At 51.8% G+C, this 17,357-nt stretch overlaps 1 protein-coding gene across 1 annotated transcript; it reads right to left on the reverse strand.

Annotated features, from left to right (window-relative positions):
* Positions 1-5,680: 5,680 nt before the first annotated feature.
* On the reverse strand, positions 5,681-13,852 carry DES (desmin). The gene is made up of 9 exons (XM_017856854.1): positions 13,095-13,852; positions 11,983-12,043; positions 11,792-11,887; positions 11,482-11,643; positions 11,185-11,310; positions 10,565-10,785; positions 8,617-8,660; positions 6,672-6,754; positions 5,681-6,468 (listed from the first exon to the last, which is right to left on the reverse strand). The coding sequence occupies exons 1-9, from the start codon at positions 13,670-13,672 to the stop codon at positions 6,427-6,429; spliced, it is 1,413 nt and encodes a 470-aa protein (XP_017712343.1). The 5' UTR covers positions 13,673-13,852; the 3' UTR covers positions 5,681-6,426.
* Positions 13,853-17,357: the final 3,505 nt, after the last annotated feature.

A 17,357-nucleotide genomic window follows, 5' to 3' on the forward strand; every position in this document is an offset into this window, starting at 1 on the left:
ATCTCAAAAAAAAAAAAAAAACAAAAAACAAAAATTGGCCAGGCCTGGTGGCACACGCCTGTAATCCCAGCTACTCGGGAGGCTGAAGCAGGAGAATTGCCTGAACCTGGGTGGCAGAGGTTGCAGTGAGCCGAGATGGCACCACTGCACTCCAACCTGGGCAACAGAGTGAGACTCCGTCTCAATAAGAAAGAAAGAAAGATAGAAAGAAAGAGAGAGAGAGAGAGAGAGAGAGAGAGAGAGAGAGAGAGAGAGAAAGGAAGGGAAGGGAAGGGAGGGGAAAGGAAAGGAAAGGACCTATAAAGACTGTTACAAGGAGGTAAATGCTGTGGACAAAGCTTAAGGCAAATGTCAAGTGTGGTGGGAGATTGCACTTTCAAATAGGGTGTGGCTGGAGTTGGCCCTGCTGGGAACATTTGAGCCAATCTTGAGTAAGAAAGCAGATGATGCAAATGTCTGGGGAGCACTGCTTCTGGCAGAGGTGGAAATATGCCTGGTGGGCTCCAAGAAGAAGGCCAGAGAGGCTGGAGGGAGCAAAGGGTGGAAGGAAATGGGTCAGACAGGCGGCAGGTGCCAGATGGCCTAGAATTTTGCAGGCCATGGTGCTTTTGTTCCTGGTGAAATGAGAAGTCATCTTAGGGTTTGGAGCAGAATTACATGATCTGACTTACGCTGTAGTGATGGCATTAAATTATTATATTAAATATTCAAATGAATATTAACTATTTAAAAGAGCCTGGCACACAGCCTGGAACATGACTTGTCTTCTGCCTTCCTAGATCCGTAATTGGGGCATTCGTTGATTTGTGTGCAGGAGTCTGTGGGCCTGGGTAGGGAGGGCACAGGTCCATGCGAGTCACTGGTGCCCTCTTCTGGGAGGAGCCCACACTAGCTGTGACAGCTGGAAGCCATCAGGCTCTGGCCAGGTCAGGCACTTGGGACAGCTGGCTGCAAGTCACTCGTCTGTCTCTTAATGTGGGCCCCACAGTGCCCTGCAGCCTGGCGCCTGGCTGGGTGTGTGTGCTGCCAGTCTGCCCTGCCTTGCGATCACAAGCCTCTGGTGTCATGGAAAGAGAGCTGAGCTCCAGAGGCCAAGGAGCCTGGGGCCCAATCCTCCTTTGCTACAGACTGCTGTGTGACCTTGGCAGGTCACCCTACCTCTCTGGAGGTACCACAGGGCACTTCTTAAGCCATAATGGTGTACCACATGCCTGGCACATGGGGAAAATCTCAGTAAATGTTCATTGAATCAGTGAATAAGGTGGGGGTCATCAGCCCTTCCTGGTGAATATTTAATTTAGAGAAAAGTAAGCAAAAGTGCACAGTAGGTATTCATTCATTAAGTATTTAAATATTTAATGAGTATCTACTATTTTTCTGGGCATTCTTCTGGGCACTTGGGATACAGTAGTGAATAAAATGGATAAAAACTCTACCCTTAGGTAGCTGACATTTTAGGTGTTAAATCGAAGGTTATTGATGCATTTGCAGATGTGCCTTGGGGGAGCTTGTGGTGAGAGGAAGGAGGGAGGGGGTGAATGAGTAGGATAGGACAGGGGCCTCAAGGGACGGGGGGGGAAAAGGTACCTGGAGTGGACAGACAGACAGGAAAGTATCTGCTGAGCCATCAGTCCTGGCATACGGTGTCTGTCTCCACAATCCCTTCCGTGCCATCCTGTCCACTGGGATCAGAACTGGTCTGGGCCTGGTTCCTTGCGTCCGGTGGGAAGCCAGTCAGCATTCTATGAGCCCTGTTACTTCTTGATGTTCAGAGTCTTGAAGGGTAAAACGCCAGAGGCCAAGGAGCAGGAAGAGACTTTGCTGTGGAGGTGATGGGTATGTGTGGGTATGTTTTGGGGAGGGACACACTGAAGAGTTGGTTGTCTATATACGGCCACACAGGACGCAAATTTTTATTTTTTTTATTTTTAAGAGACAAGGCCTCACTCTGTTGTGCAGGCTGGAGTACAGTGGCGCAATCATACCTCACCACAACCTCAAACTCCCAGGCTCTAATGATCTAGCTGCCTCAGCCTCTCAAGTAGCTGGGACTACAGGTGCACACCTGTAGCAACCCCTGCTTGCTTTGTTGTTGTTTGGGGGGTTTGTTGTTGTTGTTGTTGTTGTTGTTGTTGTTGTTGTTGTTTGAGACAGAGTCTCGCTCTGTTACCCAAGCTGGAGTGCAAACTCCACCTCCCGGGTTCATGCCATTCTCCTGCCTTAGCCTCCCAAGTAGCTGGGACTACAGGCACCTGCCACCATGCTCGGCTGATTTTTTTTTTTTTTTTTTTTTTTTGTTTTTAGTAGAGACAGGGTTTCACTGTGTTAGCCAGGCGGGTCTTGAACTCCTGACCTTGTGATCCACCCGCCTCGGCCTCCCAGAGTGCTGGGATTACAGGCGTGAGCCACCGCGCCCTGCCCCTGTTGTTGGGTTTTTGTTTTGTTTTGTTTTGTAAAGACCAGGTCTTGCCATTTCCCAGACTGGTCTCAAACTCCTGGGCTCAAGTGGTCCTCCCACCTTGGCCTCCCAAAATGCTGGGATTATAGAAGCCACTGCAGCCGGCTGAAACCCAAATCTTTTTTGGTTTGTATTTGCCCATTCCCTGGGTACTTTTGGTCACTGCTCAGCTCTTAAGAAGAGAGGCAAAGATTAGAACCAGAATTTCTTTTGTTGTTGTTGTTGTTGTTGTTGAGACGGAGTCTCGCCCTGTCGCCCAGGCTGGAGTGCAGTGGCCAGATCTCAGCTCACTGCAAGCTCCGCCTCCCGGGTTTATGCCATTCTCCTGCCTCAGCCTCCCGAGTAGCTGGGACTACAGGCGCCCGCCACCTCGCCCGGCTAGTTTTTTGTATTTTTTAGTAGAGACGGGGTTTCACCGTGTTAGCCAGGATGGTCTCGATCTCCTGACCTCGTGATCCGCCCGTCTCGGCCTCCCCAAGTGCTGGGATTACAGGCTTGAGCCACCGCGCCCGGCAGAACCAGAATTTCTAGTTCCAGATAGGCTGTGCTCAAAGAATCCTTCCCCCGCACTGGGGGATAGAGGGTGGTTCTGGGCCTTCTTTCTTCTCTGGGGACGAGTGGGTAGCAGTCACAGGAGACAGGTGTGCTGAGGAGGAAGAGCTTTATTTCAGAACTGTCCCCAGTTGGAAGGGGCCACAAAAGAAGCGGTGAGTTCTCTGGCTCTGGAGACATTCAGGCAGAGTTTAAGGAATGCTCATGAAGGATGTGGGGCAGGGTCGAAAAGGGAGTTTCTGCACCACAAGGATAATTGCCTGGGAGCCTTCTGAGGTCTGACTCTGAGAGCCTGAGACTTCTACATTCCTTCCACCTTAGTGACTAGTCTGTACCTAAGCATTTGGTGAGGTGGGGGGCGGGAGGGGAACTGCCTCCAAAACCTCCCCTAACCCATGTGTCCCTTTATCCTTTGTGGGACAGATAAGTGCACATAACTCATTCAGGGAAAAGAAGGATTCCAGAAACTACTCACAGATATACACACCCCCTCTAATCCACCTGGGCCCAGCCATGTCCAGGTGGTTCCAACACAGAGAAGCTGGCTCAGACTCCAGGGGCCCCAAGAGGCTCAAGGATAAGAAGCCCCTTACCCATCCCTCCTCCTCCATCCCAGTACAAAGACATTGGAAATGAGACATTCAATTTTATTTCCTGTGAGGGTCATTGTGGAGTTTCTCTACAGGTTGATTGGGGTAGTTCTGGGGCCTGTAGGGTTCACCATATTTGAGGACTAGGGGGAAGGAAATGACCATGAGTCACCAGTGGCAGAGGGAGGGGACCCGGGGCTACACCCCAGCTCCTCCCAGGGCAAAGCTGAAGAATACAACAGAGAAGGGGCCTTCTTAGAGCGAGGGGTGACTTGTGAGCCAGGGCCACATTAAAGAAGGGGAAGAAAGAGACACCAGAAAGGCTTTTGGAAGTTTCTGGAAAAGTCAGTTTGGAAGGTCAGATTAAGGACCTTAAGACTAAAACCTCCTGAGGTTTATTTCACATACAAACTGTCTGAGCTTATTATCTTTGTGATCTCTACCCTCCTCCTGACTCCTTTAAAGGATAATCCCTGAAATCTCAGAGGAGAAACTTGAAGGCTGAGGCCTACATGGATCCATCATTTCCTACATCTTTGATCCCCTAGAATATATTTTTTAGAAGAAGTAAAAGAGAGACAGACTTCACTCTGCCCCCTACCCCACCTCTTAGCTATCCAAGTGCTCCAAACCCTATACTGTGTCACTAAGGTTTCCCCACACATTCAAAATGCCTCCTTTAACTTATGTATGTCTCATGTATGTGAGTCTTGTTCTAAACACTCTATTTTGTTCATTAATATTTGTATATTTCCTCTTCATTAACTGTTAATTATCATATCCTTCTAATAAATTTTGATGTTTTATTCTATGATTTCCTAATTTTTTTCCTTTTTCTTTTTTTGAGACAGTCTCACTCTGTCACCCAGGCTGGAGTGCAGTGGCACAATCACAGCTCACTGAAGCCTTGACCTCCTGGGCTCGAGCTATCCTCCCACCACAGCCTCCCAAGTAGCTGGAACTATAGGCTAATACCACCATGCCAGGCTAATTTTTTATTTTTTGTAGAGTCAGGGTCTTCTTACATTGCCCAAGCTGGTCTCAAACTCCTGGGCTCAAGAGATCCTCCCGCCTCGGCCTCCCAAAGTGCTGGGATTACAGGTGGAGCCACTGTGCCCAGCCTCCTAATTTTTTTCATATGTCCTACACTCCCCTCTCATCTTCTCCAATTCTCTTAAAATTTTTATTTGGTATTTTAATTGAGATTGCATGGCATTGAAATTATAGATGAATGGAGAACGAATTGACTTCTTCAGAGTATTGAACCTTCTTATTGAAGCACAGAATAGATCTTTCCGTTTTTCCAAACATTATTTTTCCTGAATTGGCTCCTGTGTATAAAAATGGTATTGGAAAGAGTTAATAGAAAGAGGCCATTGGTGCACATCTTAATCTCAACACTTTGGGAGGCTGAGGTCGTAGGAGGAGCAATTGAACCCAGAAATTCAAGACCAGCCTCGGCAACATAGAAAGACCTTGTCTCTACAAAAAATAAAAAGTTAGCCAGTCATGGCGGCGTGAGCCTGTGGTCCCAGCTACTTGGGAGGTTGAGGTGGGAGGATCACTTGAGCTCAGGAAGTCCAGGCTGCAGTGAGCCGTGATCATACTGCTGCACTCCAGCCTGGGTGACACAGGAAGACCCTGTCTCAAGAAGAAAAAGAGAGAGAGAGAAAAAAAGGGGCTGTTGACATCTTTGGAGAAGGGACTAGGGGAGCCCTACTTCAGAGCCAGTCAGTGGGTAGCAGCTACATCCTTCAAAAAGAATAGCAGGTGGTGTCTGCCCAGCCTGGCTGACCTGAAGGTGCAGTAGGGAGCACAAGGTGGGGCAGTCCTGGAATTGGGGCCTAATGAGAGGTATTTGTGGTTCCCCAACAAAAGCCCCTGTCCAGCCCTCCCTGCCCCATACGCTGCATACAGACAGCAAGGCCAGGAGGCTCTGGGAACAGAGTGGGTGCGAGGCCCTGGAGAAAGTCTGGCTGGGCAGGAGGTCAGTACAGTCCATCTGAGGGTGACAGGTGGCATCACAGGGCCCCAGGGGCCCCACAGGAGACCTGGCAGTTAAGACAGCAGGGGCCAGCTCGGCTTGTGTGCGAATCTCTTTATTGTTTCTCTTCAGAGCCCCTGTAGCAGGGAAGGGGAGGGTGTGGGGAGGTGGGCACCCCTCCCATCAGCCTGAGACCGCTCTCTGCCTCTCTCCTCTCCTCTCTTCTCCAGCATCTCACCCACTTTCTCTCCTTCTCAATCTCCTGCTCCCACCTCCAGCACCTTCGGGGATTCCCTCTTGTAGCCCCAGCTTTCTAAGTCCACCCTGGGCTGGGGAAAGGAAAATAAGAGACCACAGGGACAATTTCAAGCCCCCCAGTCTCCACAGGGGCTAGTCCCCCGGCTACCTGCCTGGCTTTCTCTCTCCTGGGCTGGGAGCTGGGGAGGTCTGCAGGGCTCAGTCCTGGCCCTGCAGTATCCCAATACCCTGCTCTGGGGCTATCTCCAGAGCCAGAGGCTAGTGCCTGAGGTCACAGAGGTGGGAGGGACAGGGCCACTGCTCCAGCCTGGGCTCCATCCAGCACAAGAGCCAGGCTCACTCACTGCCAACAGCCAAGGCTCATGGTTGGGGCCCGCAGAGGTGGCCGGGGCATGCCCTGTGACCAGGCAGGGATGGGCTATGTCCCTGTTGGGGACCACGAGGGATGGCCAGTGAGGAGGGGTCAGAGGCTGTGATGGGAGGACTGAGGCTGGGTGTGGTGTCCTGGGATGGAAGAAGGCTGGCTTCAGGGAGCAGTGAGTACAGGGGTGACGACGGTCTCTGATGGCAGAGGGTCTCTGTCTTTAGAGCACTTCATGCTGCTGCTGTGTGGCCTCACTGACAACCTGGGGAAGAAGAGAAGCCCAGTCCAACCATGTGCTAGCCAGAGAATAGAGCCTCAGCCCTGAGCCATCCCCACCCTAGGGCCACAGGATCTCTCTTGCCCCACTAGCCAGGGACGTAAACCAGCACAACTGGGTGGAAGACAGTCTCCCCAGACACATCCATAGCCCCCACCAAGGGTAAGGAGCCCAGACAGACCACTCACCTCCCCATCCCGTGTCTCGATGGTCTTGATCATCACCGTCTTCTTGGTATGAACCTCAGAACCCCTTTGCTCAGGGCTGGTTTCTGTAATAGGGTCCATCGCACACTCAGCCTGATCAAGTCCAGGCTGGGCTGTACCAGGGGCTGGGAGTCCATCTGGGGCCACACTGGGCAGAGCCCTAGCAGACCCCAACCCCCCTCAAGACAGGCTTGTTACTTCTTCAAGACTTTAATACCTGTCCTTCAGCCTAGCACCCAGCAGGTTGTTCTTCAGTCCCCAGGGCCAGTCCCATAGTTTAGAGGGTCTCAGGAGCCAACAGATTTGCTCCATGTGCAGGACGGTGCAGGAAGGTAGGGGACCCCTGAGGCCCAGGCTGCACAGCATTGACATTCCCCATACCTCCTAGTTCCTCTCCACCCCCGGGCCCCAGGAGAGCCCTGCACACATTTGTATCCTGGGACTTCCCTTCTTCCAGATTGAACCCCAAAGCCCAGTCTCAAGACACTCTTTAGAGGACCTTACAGTACCCATCTCCCTTTAAGATTTCAGGGCCGGGTGGGGTGGCTCATATCTGTAATCCCAGCAGTTTAGGAGGCCGAGGCAGGTGGATCATGAGGTCAGTTCGAGACCACCCTGACCAACATGGTAAAACCCCGTCTCTACTAAAAAGACAAAAATTAGCCAGGCATGATGGCATGTGCCTGTAATCCCAGCTACTCAGGAAGCTGAGGCAGGAGAATTGCTTGAACCAGGGAGGCAGAGGTTGCAGTGAGCCGAGATTGTGCCACTGTACTCCAGCCCGGGTGACAGAGCGAGACTCCGTCTCAAAAAAAAAAAAAAAAAAGTTTCAGATGAGCAACCTGATGTCTTAATCAAAGTGAGATGGAGCAGGAATCAGTCACTGACTCATTGTGCTGATGGTCAGTCACTTGCCATTCTGTGCCTCAGTTTCCTCACTGAGGACTCAGAGTGAAGTGGTGCCAACCATACTTGCCCTATCATGGCCACAAAGCTATTGATTTGGAAAGCACTGTGCAATGTGGTTGGGGTTTTTTGTACTATGAAGTTTTAAATGCAAGACTCATATTTGGTGTCCGTATAAACAACTAACTGAAAAGAGAGGCTCTGAGTTGTGTAGGAAAGGTCAAATGGAGGTCCTTGGTATTATGAGTTTGGTGTTCACGAATTTCCTTAGCTAGCAACTAGCCTGTGATGAACGTTGTGACTCGGTGGAGCACAGCGTGTATTTTTTCCTGATGGAAATGTACATCGAAGATAGAAAAGGCTTGATCTAGGAAAGGAGAAGCTGCCAAGGACTCCGACTTGCTTTCCTAATGCATCATTATCGTGTGTTTCTCTGCTCTCTGGGGTTGGAAAGCCACCCGATCTGTATATTACTAATGTCAGAATGGCAGAATGCCCTAAGAGCTCGTTCTTTTCATTGTTTGGCTTTGCTAAGATTTGGCTTTTCTTTTCCAACGTGCATCCAACATCTTGCTCCAGCAAACTGGAGATGTTCAACAAGCAACCAAGGCGGTGCTTGGCAATGTGCCAAACAGACAATGGGCTGTGGGTGCCTTAGAAGGCAGGTGGTATGAGATCCTCCTGAAGCCAGGTCCCCAAGGACACTCCTGCTACTTTCAGAGTTTGGGATTCAGAACAGAGGCTGCTTCCTGATGCCCAATACTCCAAGAAGGTGCAGGGGACATGGTAAATACAATACAATATAATCACATAAAAAGCTCTCTCTGTCGTAAGGTGCCTCATCCACCTCTACCTAAACTCCCCTACCTACCTGCAAGGGCCCCTTTTTTCTTCCCCAGACTCCAGGTCTGTCCTCCCTGGCCCCAGGGTCCCATCCTCCCTCCTGGCTGGCCTCAGGCAGTGCCCATGCTGGACTCCTGGCCCCTGCAACTCCAGCCTCCGCCTGCCAGCAGACACTCACCTCGGAAGTTGAGAGCAGAGAAGGTTTGGATGGGGAGATTGATCCTAAAAGGGAAGAGACCAAGCCTCCTAAGAGTTAAGAAACCTCCCATCGTTCCCTGAGACTACTCATCAAGGCTCACCCTGGTCCTTTCTAAACCCCATCCTCAGCTGTCCCAGTCCCATGGACCCCAGCACTCCCGCCACCCATACTGCTCAAGGAATGGGGTCAAAGGTCAGCTAGAGCTGTCCCAGGAATAGTCTCTTCTGGAAGGATCATTCATTTCAACTGTGACCCGCTGGCATGACACCAGGATGTGCAACCCCACTGCGCCCTCCAGAGCACCAGGATTTCCTTCTTGCTTCTGGCACTGAAGGTCATTATCAGTAGCAGCTGTGGGTGATATCCATTGCTCATGCCCACCTCCAGCCAGGCCAGTTCTGAGAGCTTACTATTTAGGCCTAATGCTTGGAAAACGTAACATGCCTTTAGCTACCTTCAAAGGCCATCACATGAAGATGTCATTTTACTAAATCTGAAGTTTCTCTTTATGTATATACCTATATCTAAACATGTCTTCTGTTTTTTAAAAATTTCAGATATTATTTTATGAGTATCAGGGGTACCAGTTTTTGGAGTAATTGATCTGTTTTAAATTGAGGTTAAATTTACATACAGTGAAATGCACAGATCTTTAATGTACAATTCAATAAGTTTTGATCAATGTCCACGTCTGTGTAACTACCAGTCCAAATCAAGATATAGAACATTTCTAGGCCAGGCGCAGTGGCTCATGCCTGTAATCCCAGCACTTTGGGAGGTCAAGGCAGGCGAATTACTTGAGGTCAGGAGTTAGAGACCAGCCTGACCAACATGGTGAAACCTCATCTCTACTAAAAATACAAAAAGTCAGTTGAGCATGGTGGCACACGCCTGTAATCCCAGCTACTAGGGAGGCTGAGACAGGAGAATCACTTGAGCCTGGGAGGCAGAGGTTGCAGTGAGCCAAGATCATGCCACTTGCACTCCAGCCTGTGCAACAGAGTAAGACTCTGTCTCAAAAAGAAAAAAAAAAAAAGATTAGAACATTTCTGTTATCCCACAAGGTTCCCTGGTGTCCCTTTCCAGTTGTATATTGTTTTCTGTCTAGAGGTGGGTTGCTCTGAGCATGAAGTCTGTGTCTTTTCCTCCGAGCATGTGCGTGTGCTTACGTGTGTGCATGTGTGTGTACACTCATGCCTTTTGTATGCATCTCTTTACCTTCTCTTAGCCTATCCCTGTGCAAGGCTTCTCTCCCTCCCTCTCTCTATTTGCCTCTATCTGCTCCCTCTGTTTCCCTCCTCATCTCTCCCCATTCTGCTTTCATCTCTCCCTTGACTGGCAGTAATATTTTATTATTGGTTGCTGAATATGGTTTTTTGCTACTGGTTCTTAATTCTGAAGGTGGATAAGGGAATACTTATATTTCTCTTTTTATAAACGCTGTTAATTAAATTGCTTTTTACCCAGGTGGCCTTGGTTAATTCTCTGCAATTAATACAGCAGTGGCCTCCTGTATAAAATTGTTTCCAGGCCGGGTGCAGTGGTTCACACCTGTAATCCCAGCACTTTGGGAGGTTGAGGCGGGCGGATCACCTGAGGTCAGTAGTTCAAGACCAGCCTGGCCAACATGGTGAAACCCCGTCTCTACTAAAAATTCAAAAATTAGCCAGGCATGGTGATAGGCGCCTGTAATCCCAGCTACTCAGGAGGCTTAGGCAGGAGACTCGCTCGAACCCAGGAGGTGGAGGTTGCAGTGAGCCGAGATGGTGCCACTGTACTCCAGGCTGGACAACAAGAGCGAAACTCCGTCTCAAAAAAAAAAAAAAAAAAATTGTTTCCATGTCTTGTTGAGGTAGCCTCCTGGGGACAGGAATGGGCCACCCAGCACCACCCACTTCCCCCCTCCGGCTCCTGCCTGGCCCCTCACCGGCTCTCCTCTCCCTCCAGCAGCTTCCGGTAGGTGGCGATCTCCACATCCAGGGCCATCTTCACATTGAGCAGGTCCTGGTACTCGCGCAGGTGGCGGGCCATCTCATCCTTGAGGTGCCGGATTTCCTCCTCCAGGCGCGCAATGTTGTCCTGGTAGCCACTGGCCTCACTGGCAAATCGGTCCTCCAGTTCCCGCATCTGCCTCATCAGGGAATCGTTCTGCAGGAGAGGGGGAACCCAAGTCAAGGAAAGGAAGAGGACACTGGGAGCCCAAAATGAAGAAAGGCACAGCTTTGGGGCTGGCAGGCAACTCCAGATGGTCAGGTCCAGGACATGTTGAACCCTGAACTCAAATGAAATCTGTATGTGGACACTGAGAATAAAATAGATAAAAAGGAACATCTGTATTCAGCCTCACAGTCCGCACACAGGCAGATGCCCCAGGAACCCCTGATTCTTTAGCATCCAACTGGAATCCACTTGTCTAGTTTTATCCCTATTGTAGATTTAAGTAGATGAAGGCCCAGAGAGGATTTATGATGGGCTCAAGGTCACAAAGTGAGGGTGTGAACTGCAGACAGGAAGGGGCAGGGCCTGGCCAGGTGGGTAGGGACTCACAGTGCCCTTGAGGGCATCAATCTCGCAGGTGTAGGACTGGATCTGGTGTCGGTATTCCATCATCTCCTGCTTGGCCTGGCGCAGGGCATCGTTGTTCTTGTTGGCTGCCTGGGTCAGGTCTGACACCTAAGGGCAGAGAAAGGAGTCCAAAAATGAGGAGGATGCAGGGCACAGGTAGGGATGAGCAAGGGAGCATGGAGCCTCTGGGCTCTCCTCCCATGGATAATGCCACAGGCAGCACATCCAAGCTGGGACTCAGGGGGACGGAGATGCCAGTCCCTGGGTGAGGCCACCTACCTTCGACTTGTACCACTCCTCAGCTTCAGAAATGTTCTTAGCCGCGATAGTCTCATACTGAGCCCGGATGTCCCTGAGGGCGGCAGTGAGGTCTGGCTTAGACATGTCCATCTCCACCTGGACCTGCTGTTCCTGAAGCTGAGCCTGCAACTCACGGATCTCCTGTAGGGCATGGCTGGGCTTCAGTCCCCTCTCAGGGCCCACACAGCACCCTCATACCCCTATTCCCAGCCAGAGCCTCACCCCAGCCCCACTTTCTGGCTGCTTTCCCAATGGCCCAGTGACCCCAGGAAGAGGGGCCAAGGCATACCTCTTCGTGCACTTTCTTAAGGAACGCGATCTCCTCGTTGAGAGATTCGATTCTGCGCTCCAGGTCAATGCGAGCTAGAGTAGCTGCATCCACGTCCTGGGAGAGGCCAAGCAAGAAGGACATAGTCACCACCACCCAGGTAGGGTAGAGCAAGGCCAGAGGCCATGCGAGGGGAAAAGAAGGGCACTTACCGCTCGGAAGGCAGCCAAATTGTTCTCTGCTTCTTCTTTCAACTGAATCTCCTCCTGCAGCCTGGGTGGGACAGACAGAAAGACAGACAGTTGTGGGCGATAAAGCTGGCAGTGGAAACGACTGGCTGGGGGCTGACCAGGGAGTAGGTACGGGACAGAGCAGGAGGGCCTGGCTGCTAGGTAGAGACAGGAGAGAAAGGGAGTGGAGAGGCCCCACCCATCCAGGGAGGGCACAGGAAGTGGCCCAATCTCTGCCCAGGAGCCACACCCTTGAAGTCTATGTCCCCACCAGACTGTGTGACCTCCCTGGGGTTAGAAACTGTGTCTATTTTATCCGCCTCTGTGTTTCTGGTTCCCAGCTCCAGCCTGGCCAGTATAACTGCTCAATTAATATTTATGACTTTGGTGGCAGGAGGGTGACTCTGCTCACTTGGCCTGTCAGAAGTGGGACCAACAGATATGCTATACTCGCTGCCCTTTTCGTTTCAGGAGCCTGGTGAGGCCAAAGTCAGGTCCTCCCAAGCTGTCTGAGAGCTGTGGCCCCCACCTACTCCCTTTTTCTCCAGCCTGTCTATTCACCTTGTAAAAACACAGTCTCAGCAAGGCCCCAGGGTCAAGCTCCCCACTCCACCCTTCCTCCCCAAGGCCTCATCACAGCTGAGCTGAGAGCTGTTGCTTTGACTCTGGGCTCTTGCCCTGCTTTCCCTGTCTCCTATCAGCCTCCCTTCTCCCCCTGGCTACACTGCCCTCTAGGCCTCCTGCAGCCCTTCCTCTGCCCATCAACTACCTGACCCCATAAACATCGCCCCAGCATCTTAAAATGCTTTTTAAGGGGGCTGCCCAAATGGCACCGGGTCCCCTAAATTCTCCCATATCCACCCCCTGATCTATGTCCCCAGGAAAACTCCTATGCAAGATGGGATCGCAGGGGGAGAGACCTGGAGGTCACGGCCCCTTGAAACACACGGGTGGAGAGCCCTTTCCCCGCGTGGGGCAGGAGAGGGTCCCGGACCCCGGGAGAAGGCATGTGCTGACAGCGGGACCCCAGCCCCCAGGCCTAGCCTCTTGTGCCCTGCCCGCGGAAAGGGGGGTCTGGGGCGCCGGGCCCTCACTTGGCCTTGAGCCGCTGCAGGTCGTCGAGCAGGTTGTCGCGCTCGACGTCGACGCGGGCGCGCTGGTTAGTGAGCACCTCCACCTGGCGCCGCAGCTCGCGCAGCTCCTCCTCGTAGAGCTCGGCCACTCGCGTCGGCTCGCGGCCCTTGAGCCGGTTCACCTCGGCTGCGAGCGCCGCGTTCTGCTGCTCCAGGAAGCGCACCTTCTCGATGTAGTTGGCGAAGCGGTCGTTGAGTTCCTGCAGCTCCACCTTCTCGTTGGTGCGCGTGGTCAGAAACTCCTGGTTCACCGCGTCGGCCAGAGAGAAGTCCAGCAGCTCGCCCGCGCCATAGGAGGAGGGCGCGCGAGTGGTCCCCAGCCGGCTGGCCCGCAGCGACCCCAGGCCCCCGGCCCCGCCCGACGTGCGCGACACCTGGTACACGCGGGACGTCACCGAGCTGGAGGAGCCCTTAGAGCCGAAGCCCGCCCGCGGGAACACGGGCGAGCTCAGCGGGGAGCCGAGCGGGAAGCCCGGAGCCCCGCCGAAGGTGCGGCGGTAGGAGGACACGCGCTGGCTGGACGAGTAGGCCTGGCTCATGGTGGCGGCGCGGGCGAGGCTGGCGGGCGCACGGAGGAGGCGGCGGGCAGGCGGCCGGCCGAAGAGTGGATGCGGCGAGGGGAGACAGGGCCCCCAGCCGTCTGCACTATTTGTATCCCTCCTGACATCAGCCCCCGCCGCCCCTCCCCTGACAGCTGCAGGATCCCGCTGTCCTGCCAGGAAAGGGCGGCCCCTGGCCATGGGGGCGGGGAGGCCAGCTCCCCCGCAAGAGGCCTGTGCCCCTGAGTCAGCCAGTGGGGGTCCTGTGACAGGCAGGCCTGCCAATCCTTCGCCAGGGCAGCAAGCATGCCTGCAGTCCCCAGGGGGGCCCCTTTCAGCCCTGGTTATCTCCTCGTCCTGGCCGGGGAGGGGGTCAAGGGAGACAGCAGAAGAGAGGCTTCCCTTTAGTTTGAGGGCCTCCTTTTTGGTCAAGGAGAGACTTTGGGTCATTTCTTAAAGGGTCAAGGCCTGCTCCCAGGAAAGGCCCCAAACCACCTTGTTCCTAAACATTCTCTTGAAGTTGAAGAGGTTTGGGAGGTCTCAGGCAAAGACCAGCCTGGCTGGAGGGTGGGGGTCTCTAGGCAGGCAGGGAGGGCCGGGAGATGCCTGGCAGGCGGAGGGATCCTGGCCAAAGCCTGCCTGCCATGTATGTCTGCAGGCGAGCTGGCCCTGAGCCTCAGTTTCCCTCTGGACTAGTGCAGGCCCTCTTCCTCCCCCCTACTGTGGATGGCGGGGCCTCAAGTTTATAAACAGTAGGGTGATTTCCAGAAAGGGTCTGATGAGCTTTCAGTTTCCAATTGCTATGTCCACTCCCACCCCCAGCACAGACTTTGTCTGGCTCCTGCCCCCTGGGTCCCCTGCCCCTCCCTGATTCATCCCCCTACTCACACCACCCACGCCCACACACACCAGGGGTTTGTGTTTTGTCAGGAGCTGCATGTCAACCCAACCATCTCCCTGGCAGCAACAGCTGCCAACCCCAAATACCAGAGTGAGTATTTATAGAGGAGAACGCATCGGCTGGGAAACAAGGCACAGGAGAGGAGCTGTGGGGGGCAGGGGGTACCTGAGGAAGCATGGGTGGGCGTCAGATAATCAACGAAGGCTAGGGTGACAGCCCCAATCACTTCCCACCCCCTATAATGCTCCAGGACCCCCCGCCCACAAAAATGGCGCCCCACAGAGGGCCTGCCCAACCTCCAAAGCCCTCTCCTTAGTACAGGGCACTTGCTGACCCCTAAGGACATCCACCATTCTCCATGGGCACTGGCTGTGTCTCTACACCTCCACCTGGCACTCCAGGCCCCTCTTGGACCTGACCCTTTTGGAATGCAAACCCTGGAAATAGAGCACTCTGTTAGGAGCCAGTCACTGGTCCTACCCCAGCCCTGCCATCACCAGCTGGAGGGGTTACTAGTAGGCATGTCCTTGTCTGAGCCACAGCTCAGGCAGGTCCTCTCTGAACCCCAGCTTGTCAAATATAAAGTGAGAATGGTTAGCCTTGCCCTGCTACCCTATAAATGTTTAAAGAGGCTCAGGCCCTACTGATGCATGTAGCAACAATAATACCTTACATGTACTGATCACCTAGAGTGGGCCAAGCTGCTGAGCACTTCACACCCATGACCCCCAATTCTCCAACCCTAGGAGGTAGGGACTAGCATCATTCCCATTTTATAGCTCAGGAAGCTGAGGCGGTCTGACCCCACAGCCTGTGCTTTGGCCCCAGGATGGGCGTGAATGTGCCAGGTAAATTGTAAAGGAGGCTTTGTTACTGAACTCTTTTCAAAGCCCTTTCCCATTAAGTGTCTAATTTTCATCCAAGCGACAAGCTTCTGAAATAGATGGGGGAGTTCCAGATATTCTTATCCAGCCCTCGAGTCAGTGCAAGCTGTTGTGTTCTCGTTATTTTTGTGTCTCGTCTCCCAGACTGTATGCTTCTGGAGGATTTTGGAGACCATGTGGATCCTTAACACACTCAGGCAACACCATCTTTCTCATTGTCATTCAAAGTAGCCTGCAAGCTTTCTTTTTCCATTTCCTTATTTTGATGACATGCTGTGCCTCCTCCCCATCCCTCCACCCCTAAAGACCCTGATTCCAGCCAGTCTTATTACTGCATCCCGCTGACTTCAGTGACTGGGTCAAGGAATGGGCCTGGGAATGAGCAGAGCCAATCAGAGACCTTCCCTGGAATTTATAGATGGAACTGGGATTCTTCAACTGGAACCTGTGGAAGCCATGTTTCCTGCCCCCTGGGGAGTAGGAAGAAAAGGTCAATATGCAAGAAGCAGAGAATGTTGGAGAGGAGGAGTGGGCCAGCCCCCTGGTTCCTGCAGTGCTTCCCTCAACTTTGTGAGTTGAGCTCCTACACTGTCCTTCCTGGCCTTGGGCCAACAAACTTCCCGGTTTTTTTTTTTTGTTTGTTTGTTTTTTGTTTTCATTTAAGGCACTTGTATTGCTTTGATCACTTATAGCCCCAAGAACCAGATTAATCTTCTGAAGGGGACTCTACATCCATTTCTGTGATGCTACTGGGACAACCTTTCTGGAGCTCTTCTCTATAAATGATCTCCAGACCACATAAGGAAATTGGCCTTTGGACCAGCCCAAGGCCTCAGTTCCTTGGTGAAATGAGGCAGAAAACAAATAAATCATGCCATCTATTGTCTAGTCAAAATCAACAACCACCAGACTTGGCCCCAAACCGCTTGGGACTGTTTTCAAAATTCAGTTCCACCCCTGAGGATTTGCTACCATGGAGGGTTGCAAATCAACACCCTGAGGCTTGGAAGGCAGGTGAAAGAGGAGCACTCCAAAACATTCTGTGAGCTGGGCAGCACCACTGGAGGGAGAGTTCAGCCTCCTGAGAGGACCACTCAGGATGGGACACACCAAAAATACCGACAATTTATTTGCATGGGTAGTGTACATGGTACAAAATTCAAGATGTACAAAAAGACATAAAATGAAAAGTAAGTCTTCTTCCCACTTTGACGCCCAGCCACCCCAAACACCGATTCAGACACAACCAGGTTTTGGTTGTTGTCAGTTCCTTTCAGAGATACTTCATGTACACACAACCACATTTGCTTATGTGGAGCCCCCACTTCTGAATCAATCTTTTTTCAATGATGTAGAGCTTAGAGATCGTTCCATTTTAGTACATTGACAGCTAAGTCACTTTTACGTTGTGATAAAATATACATAAAATAAAATTCACGATTTGAGCCGTTTTTTTGAAGTGTATAGTTCAGTGGCATGAAGTACATTCACACTGTTGCACAACTATCCCCACCATCCATCTGCAGAAGTTTTTCATTGTCCCAAGCTGAAACTCCATATGTATGAAAAATAACCGTCCACCTTCCCCTCCTCCCAGACCCTGGTAAACACCATTCTACTTTCCGTTTCTACAAATTTGACTCTAGGTACTTCATGCAAGTGGAATCATACCATATTTGTCCTTTTGTGACTGGCTTCCTTCCCTTAGCATAACATCTTCAAGGTTCATCCATGTTGTGACATGGGTCAGAATTTCCTTCCTTTTTAAGGCTAAATAATATTCCATTGTATGTATACACCACAGTTTGTTTATCTGTTGATGAATATTTGGGTTGTTTCCAACTTTTGGTTATTGCAAATAATGTTGCTATGAACTTTGGTGTACAAATATCTGTTCAAA

The sequence above is a fragment of the Rhinopithecus bieti genome, unplaced genomic scaffold, assembly GCF_001698545.2.
Source record: "Rhinopithecus bieti isolate Rb0 unplaced genomic scaffold, ASM169854v2 scaffold_42532, whole genome shotgun sequence".
Taxonomy (NCBI): Eukaryota; Metazoa; Chordata; class Mammalia; order Primates; family Cercopithecidae; genus Rhinopithecus; species Rhinopithecus bieti.

Excerpts from the sequence above, each read along its gene's own strand:
- DES (XM_017856854.1), bottom strand. The coding sequence starts at position 13,672 with ATGAGCCAGGCCTACTCGTCCAGCCAGCGCGTGTCCTCCTACCGCCGC. Across the intron at positions 8,661-10,564 it reads CTGGAGGGAGAGGAGAGCCG|GATCAATCTCCCCATCCAAA; the intron begins GTGAGGGGCCAG and ends CTTCCCTTTTAG. Across the intron at positions 6,755-8,616 it reads CTCTGCTCTCAACTTCCGAG|AAACCAGCCCTGAGCAAAGG; the intron begins GTGAGTGTCTGC and ends ACCCTATTACAG.